We start from the raw sequence: 7,644 nt of genomic DNA, 5'->3' as shown, positions 1-7,644 counted from the left end.
TCTCCACCAAAGCCCCCAGTGAGTCCAACCTGGTTCCAATCACAGTGCCAGCTCTTTTCAGTAGTTTGTCCAGTCACCTCGCATCCTTGTGTTTTATACTGCTTCCCCAGCAGACTGCAGCATAGAATAACACACTTGCCACCACAGACTGATACAACTTCTGCAGCATCTTTCTGCAGATGTCTAAGGCAGTGATTTTCAACCACTGTGCCGTGGAACACTAGTGTGCCGCAGGACATTTTCCAATTTCACTTAATTAGTCCAAAAACAATATTATTCATATACTGCAAACAATTTGCCATGGAGTACATCTGTGCCTGCAGTGTGGTGACTGGCGGAGTAATTCAATACTCGTCCATGTTCTGACCTGTACTACCCGCCCACTTTGTGGCAATAAAGCACACTAATGACCTTGTTAATTTAAGACAATAGAATTAATGATGCGTGCGAGAGGTGTATGTGATAAGACGTAGGCGTACAACAGCAATGGATAAATATTCAAAAAGGAAAAAACTGGACTCCAAACTGGGCCCCGGACAAAATTCTAACCTGGATGAAGAGCGTAATATGGGTGGTGGAAAAGGCAACTCTTATGAGAAAAACTACAACGGTGTCTGCGAGAGCTCTCAAAGCAAGCTACTTAGTAGCTGAACTTGTAGCCAAATAAAAAAAGCCACACACTGTGGCAGAGACATTAATATTACCTGCAAAAGCCATTGTAAATGAGATGCTTTGCCTTGACGCAGTTAAAGAAGTAGCCAAAGTCCCTCTCTCAGATAAATAGATTCATAAATTGAGAGTCTAAATGTGTCATTTTGTAACACTGTAGGTTGTTGGTGTGACTCTGGATTTTTTTTACTATAAGAAATATGCCTTGGCTTAAAAAAAGTAGAAAAACACTGGTCTAAGGATCTGAGCCTCCTTAAGAAAAAGAGGTGGCTCTGCCCCTTCCTGTAGAGTGCATCTGTGTTAAGGGACCAGTCCAACTTGTTGTCCAGATGTACACCTAGATATTTGTAGGTTGGAACCACCTCGATGTCCACCCCTCGAATGTTAGCTGATGGCAGAGCCTGGATCTTTGGAAATCTACTGTCATTTCCTTTTGAGGAATAATGATTCCTCTTTGAGGAATAATATTTTATATTTATAACAAAATACTTACATCAAACTCAAGACCTACATTTTATAGTAGGTTTTATAGTCTTGCGTTTAGCTGAGTCTTATTTCATCTTACTGTATTTTTTATCTAGTTCAAATTTTAGTCTATTTTAAAGTCATATAAAGTCTTATTTTAAATTATAATAGACACATCTATATTATTCATTTGTATGGAAGAGGATTAGGGCCACTGAAAAAAAAAATTTAAGGTCAAAGATTTTTTCTTTAATTATTATTCTGAGAAAAAAGGTAGAATTCTGACTTTAATCTCAGAATTCTGACTTTTTTTCTCAGAATAATAATTTAAAAAAAAAAAGTTTAACCTTTTTTTTTTTTTTTCAATGGCCCTAATCCTCTTCCGTACATTTGGGTTTTTTATTAACACATTTTTTTTTTGATTTATTGTGGATTATTTCATTATTGATTTAGTTATTAATCAGAGAGATGCATGATTTGTTAAAAATAGGTTTTTAATCGGCTTCTGTCTGCAAGAGAGTCGGCTGAGAGCAGGCTGAGAGTGGAGGTCTCCTCCGCCAATGCAGTTATCATTCCAGACCAAAGGGGGGCAGGTGTGCATTAATGTAGTTTGCTGCCGCCGTAACAAAAAAAAAACTTGAGAGAAGAAGAGTAGAACATCGTCTTCCGTGTTGATAATATGACTGATCTGAACTGATAACCTCTTTTTAAGGCTGTTTGACAGCACGCTGTTGTTCAGGATGCTGCTGGTTCTGTCTGAAGACCATAAAGAACACCTCTCCTTCCTGCCTAAGGTCGACACAGCAGGTAAAGTCCGCTCTGTCGCTGGTTTAGCAGATGAAGACTGAGACATTCTCACACAGTGTTACCTGGTGACTGTCAGCTGAGCCAGCTGACCACTGTGGGAGGTGTAGTTTGTCTGAACATCTTCTAAACCACACTGTGTCGTTAGTTTCCACCTGTTACTCATAAAACTATTACATGCACGGCAAAATAGCATATTAAGTTAAGACACATGAGTGATATAGAAACCTAGTAAAGTGTGAATTTAATAAAACTCGCAGATTTACTGACATGACGACATTTAACATTACGAGAGTAAAGTCTTTACATTTTGTGAATAAGTCAAAATTTTGGAGAGGGACCTGGCTGCAAGCCATAGACTGGTGCAGACTATAGACTGATGAAGACCATAGACTGATGAAGACCATAGACTGATGCAGACTATAGACTGATGCAGACTATAGACTGATGCAGGCTATAGACTGATGCAGACCATAGACTGATGCAGACCATAGACTGATGAAGACCAAAGCTGTAGACCATAGATGCAGACATAGACCGATGCAGACCATAGACTGATGCAGACTATAGACTGATGAAGACCATAGACTGATGCAGACTATAGATTGATGCAGACCATAGACTGATGCAGACCATAGACTGATGCAGACCATAGACCAATGCAGACCATAGACTGATGAAGACCATAGACTGATGCAGACCAAAGCTGCAGACCATAGATGCAGACATAGACCGATGCAGACCATAGACTGATGAAGACCATAGATTGATGCAGACTATAGACTGATGCAGACCATAGACTGATGCAGACCATAGATTGATGCAGACCATAGACTGATGCAGACCATAGACCAATGCAGACCATAGACTGATGAAGACCATAGACTGATGCAGACCAAAGCTGCAGACCATAGATGCAGACATAGACCGATGCAGACCATAGACTGATGAAGACCATAGATTGATGCAGACTATAGACTGATGCAGACCATAGACTGATGCAGACCATAGACTGATGCAGACCATAGACTGATGAAGACCATAGATTGATGCAGACCATAGACTGATGCAGACCATAGAATGATGCAGACCATAGACTGATGCAGAACATAGATGCAGACCATAGATGCAGATGCATTTCTATCAGAATGCCCTCTAGGACCTGAATATGTTAAATCAAGGACAAGACTAACAGAATAACTTTTTATTTATTTATTATTTTTACTTTCATCTATTTGTTTGTGTCTCTGTCTGTCTGTCCTCAGTGGTTGCAGAATTTGGTCGCATAGCACTAGAGTTCCTACGGAAAGGCACCAGCACCAGGATCTATGAGGGAGCTGCCAGTAAGACCACACACGTTTCACACTCATATGGGTCGCCATTTGTAAAAGTGCACAGTGAAAATAACAGCTAAAATCTCCACATTTAGCTCCAAAACATTATAGAAACGTAGTGTGAATTTTTTATCATCACTTTTTTTAATCACATTTAGAGCAATATTTGTGATCTTCTTCACATTTAATTTTGTTGAGAAAAATGTAAAAGTCACTGTTAAATATAAATGTTATATATATATATGTTAAATATAAATGTTGAATGTTGAATTTAAATGTTGAATCTAAATGTTAAATCTAAACATAAATGTTAAATGTTAAATGGCAATGTTAGATCTAAATATTTAAGTTAAATCTTAAATCTAAATGTTAAATTTCGTGCTTCAATCCTCAATATTTAGCTAATATGCAAATTCACACTGACACCTCGTGGAAATACCAAAATAAAATATTTATAAAGCGATACAGACTTAGCAATAGCACCTTAGCTTGTCCATACCATAATTTGTACCAAAATATATATTTTTCACAACAAAATTAAATGTGAAGAAGATCACAAATATTAATCTCAATGTGGTACAAAAGTGACTTTTAAAAATTCACACTACTTTTTTATGGCATTTTGGAGCTAAATGTGGAGAATTGTTGCTCTTATTTTCAGTGTGCACAACTTTACAAACGGGGCCCTATATAATCAGCCAACAGCTTCACTGCAGCTGAAAGCACTTTTCAACAAAGTTGGCAGCTCTGGATGTTTAATGGTTAATTCTGTATGAAGCATCACATTTTAGCATATCTTGTAATTGTAGTACTTGAAAAGGTTTGTAGTACTGCAGTATTCTCACAGTTTTCAGTATGTTATTTTTGAATGATTTATTTAGTTGTCATATTATACCCTATCAAAATGGCTTTCAAACAAAACAGCCCTGAAATGACAACTAGCTCTAGGTCTTTCCTTGATTGGTAACACATTAACAGCATCACAAAATGCAGCATTCAAAATTACCATAAAGTTAAATTAAAATATCTATAAATGTTGGACCAAAATTAATTTGCTGTTGTGGACTGTATTATCTTTAGCTAGGCCAACAAGGTTTATTTTTACAGATCCTCACTGAAGTTTCCCAGTTATGTGGTTGCATTCAGAAAGAGCTCCCATTTAACTTTTTTGCTCACATAAATTATTTTACATTCAGAACTGAACCTATTTTGTGTGAGGATGGGTAATTATAAAAGTCTTTTCAACTGCAGCCCCTGGTTATTATTATTGTTAAATGAATAGTGTGACAGATAGCCACTATACATCATGATGGAAGTACACATTATGGTGTGAATAGGACAACATGCCACAGTGGTTAGGTGGTTGTTTCATATTTTTTAGATTGAAAAAAAAAATTCAAATGTATATCACAAGCATCTCTCTGCTGCAAATGGCATATAAAAACACTCACTACATTTTTAAGGCTGCCTGGAAGATTATATATTGTTCTAGTTTTTCTTCTCAAGTGTATAAATTAAAGTTATAATTACTGACTGGTTGCAGGAAAGCTGTGTGTTCCTGTGGAGATGGTGCAGCATGGAGTTGAGGGCCTGATGTTTTTGATGACTGAGAGCTCCAAACACATGGTGATTAAAACTAACTTTGAAACTTCTTTTTTCTGTATTGAATCATTAAGACTGCTGACACAATCTTCACTACTGTTAATTCTTGACTCAAATGAATTTCAAGATTCCAAGGTGTGTTTTAATATTAAAATGCAGTTTGTGCATTGTGTCATGAGTAAAAAGAGGATTAGGCTTTGACAGAAAACATTGTTAAATCTTGAGAGGAGGCGTTAATTCCCTTTTCAGTGTACAATGTCATTATAGAAAATTATAAAAAGAAAAGCCAAACATTTTTGTGCCCGATATTCCCCAGGCTTTGAGGTGCATTGAAATACTGAAAGGGTCAACAGTTTAACAAGTAATGGTTCCATGTGTGTATTTGTGTTTGTAGATCTCTGAAGTGGATTTCCTGGATTCGGTGTTGGTTTTGGGGTTTGGGGAAGAGCTTAACCAGTTACTGTTACAGGTGACAATCATTTGTTTAATATTTTTTTTAATGTTATAAGTCCGTGAATTGTATGCTTTATGGCAGTCAGTGTGTTGTAAGTTTTACTGCACTCCAGTTGATGGTGAGTGTTTTTGTTGCAGCTCTACCTACAGCACCACAGTCAGATTCGCAGCGTCCTAAGTCAGCTACCTACAAACGTGCCTGCATATCAAAACCTTGAATGGAGACTGGATGTACAGGTGCGGAGTTACAGTTCGTCTCATCACTATAATCGCTCTATCTCTCTCTCTTATTCTCCTCTATCCCTCTTTCCAACCCCAACTCAGTCGAGGCAGATGGCTGTCTAACATAAGTCTGGTTCTGCTCGAGGTTTCTGCCTGTTAAGAGGAAGTTTTTCCTTGCCTCTGTAACTAGCTAAATACTGCAAGGTGCAATGCTCATGGTGGATTAAGATGAGATAAGATTGAGTCCTATCAGAGGGGACTGCATAGTATCCTGTCTTGATGTTGGATCTTTGTTAATAATTTAACATAGAGTACGTCTAGACCTGCCAAGTTTATAAAAGTGTATTAAGATAATGTTTGTTGTGATTTGGCGCTATACAAATAAAGATTGATTGATTTATAACCATTGTGCATGTGTGTATGCTAGATAGTTTATAAGGTATAAATAAAAGCTGTGGATTAAATTGAATAGTTTAGTAGTTATGATAACATGTTTGTGTGATATTGTCTGCAATGTGCAGTTTTTTGTGGACATTTGATTGTGTATATAGATATATTTAAGTTTATTAATGATCAACCATCCTTTGTTTCCCTGTCACTTCTTGTTGTGTTTCCACCTACTCCTTCCTGACAGTTGGGGAGTCGTGCAGTCCGTCATCAGGTCGTTCCCAAGCTGACAATGCGTCTTCTCCTGACAAGTGGCTGTGACGGCACAAGTGATCAAAGCAGCAGGATTCTCCAGACAGACCCTAGCACCCTCCTTCACCTCATCTCCACATTGGAGGTTGCTCTGGCTGCCATAAAAACCAGTCATGCTCGTCGCATATTACGCAACATTAAATAACCCTCAGAGACATTTGAAGTGTAACAAGGGTGCCTTTTGCCAACTCAAAAACATCACATCATCACTTTGTACCTGGAAAATAGCAAGTATTGTTCTCTTTATTCTAGTGTTGTTGTTTTTTTTTGTCTGGATGTTAAAACTAGGTTTTTGCCCATCTGGCTGCCAAATGCTCCTCACTGTCACCCTTTGAGTTATGATATCTACCAAATTTGATTAATTGTTGTTTATCAACTTTCTACAGTGGAACTGATATTGAATTAAAGTGTTTGGCAGAGATGAAATGGCCTTCTTGTGGTTTTTCAAAAATCAATAGTGAATAGACAGAAATAAACTTTAAGGAGTAAAGTATATGTAATTCATCATTTGACAGTGCTGCCCCTTCAAATTGAAATTTTTAAACCAAAACGAGTTGCTTCTGGTCAAAGAGAGAAAAAAAAAACAGTAGAAGAACATGATGTTTATTGTAAAGTGATAAAGGGTTACTGGAGGGTTTGGAAATTGGATTGCTGTAGAGATCAATTTCAGGGACCACAGAGACCTTCACTGGGACAGCAACTGGTGGCTGAGGCCAATCTTGTATATGTGACACAACCTCATAAATTGGTAGGCCTTACAACTTCTAGCTGTTTATTTCGTGAATGATGTGAATGATTATTTTTGCCCATTCAGCATTACCCGATGGTTCTGTGCTGCAACCGTTGCTGACTGTTGTTCTATTTCTTCAATCTCCAGAGCGAAGCTGCATGATGCAAGCTCAGGCATTTGGAGTGTTCCCCATAGGTCCTTTGCTTTCAAATTGCACACTTTGCATATGGAATATGTTATGTCAAACTCCTTCGTGTCAGGGAGATTGGGGGGAATTCAGTTGTTACAGCAACCCAGACATAAGTACAATCAAGAAAGAAGTTTCAATAAGTAAAAATAAAATAAAATAAATAAATAAAATAAGTAAAAATAAAGCAGGAATACAATTTATATATATACAATGTTACAAATGGAATTAAATTGAATAGAAGTAATTACAGGCAGTATTAAAAAAATGTCAGCAGTGACAGGTTGACATGGTGTGATTATGGTTGGTAATGACAAATTAAGCAATCAATAAAAATAATATGGGTATGTAATATGACCATGAGTTGTAGTAAGAATAATAATGTAATATAAAATAATATAACATGGCAAGATAATTATAATACAGTATATTATGCATTTTAATGCCAGCAGCAGCCAAGAGAGTCAGTTATCTTATCT

General features: G+C 37.1%; 1 protein-coding gene across 1 annotated transcript; it reads left to right on the top strand.

The window, feature by feature from the left end:
* The first annotated feature begins 1,757 nt into the window (after nt 1-1,757).
* commd2 (COMM domain containing 2) lies at nt 1,758-6,674 on the top strand. The gene is made up of 6 exons (XM_034708844.1): nt 1,758-1,941; nt 3,204-3,281; nt 4,816-4,898; nt 5,269-5,343; nt 5,466-5,564; nt 6,184-6,674. Exons 1-6 carry the CDS (start codon nt 1,875-1,877, stop codon nt 6,391-6,393), a joined length of 612 nt encoding a protein of 203 aa, XP_034564735.1. The 5' UTR covers nt 1,758-1,874; the 3' UTR covers nt 6,394-6,674.
* Nucleotides 6,675-7,644: the final 970 nt, after the last annotated feature.

This window comes from Notolabrus celidotus, chromosome 2, assembly GCF_009762535.1.
Source record: "Notolabrus celidotus isolate fNotCel1 chromosome 2, fNotCel1.pri, whole genome shotgun sequence".
NCBI classification, from domain to species: Eukaryota; Metazoa; Chordata; class Actinopteri; order Labriformes; family Labridae; genus Notolabrus; species Notolabrus celidotus.
Note: the sequence above shows the minus strand (reverse complement) of the source record. Positions and strands in the feature narration are given on the sequence as shown.

What these genes read in the sequence shown, in the direction of transcription:
- commd2 (XM_034708844.1), top strand. Translation starts at nt 1,875, where the DNA reads ATGCTGCTGGTTCTGTCTGAAGACCATAAAGAACACCTCTCCTTCCTG. An exon ending in CTGAGAGCTCCAAACACATG is followed by an intron (nt 4,899 to 5,268) that starts GTGATTAAAACT and finishes TTGTGTTTGTAG; the next exon opens with ATCTCTGAAGTGGATTTCCT. An exon ending in AATGGAGACTGGATGTACAG is followed by an intron (nt 5,565 to 6,183) that starts GTGCGGAGTTAC and finishes CCTTCCTGACAG; the next exon opens with TTGGGGAGTCGTGCAGTCCG.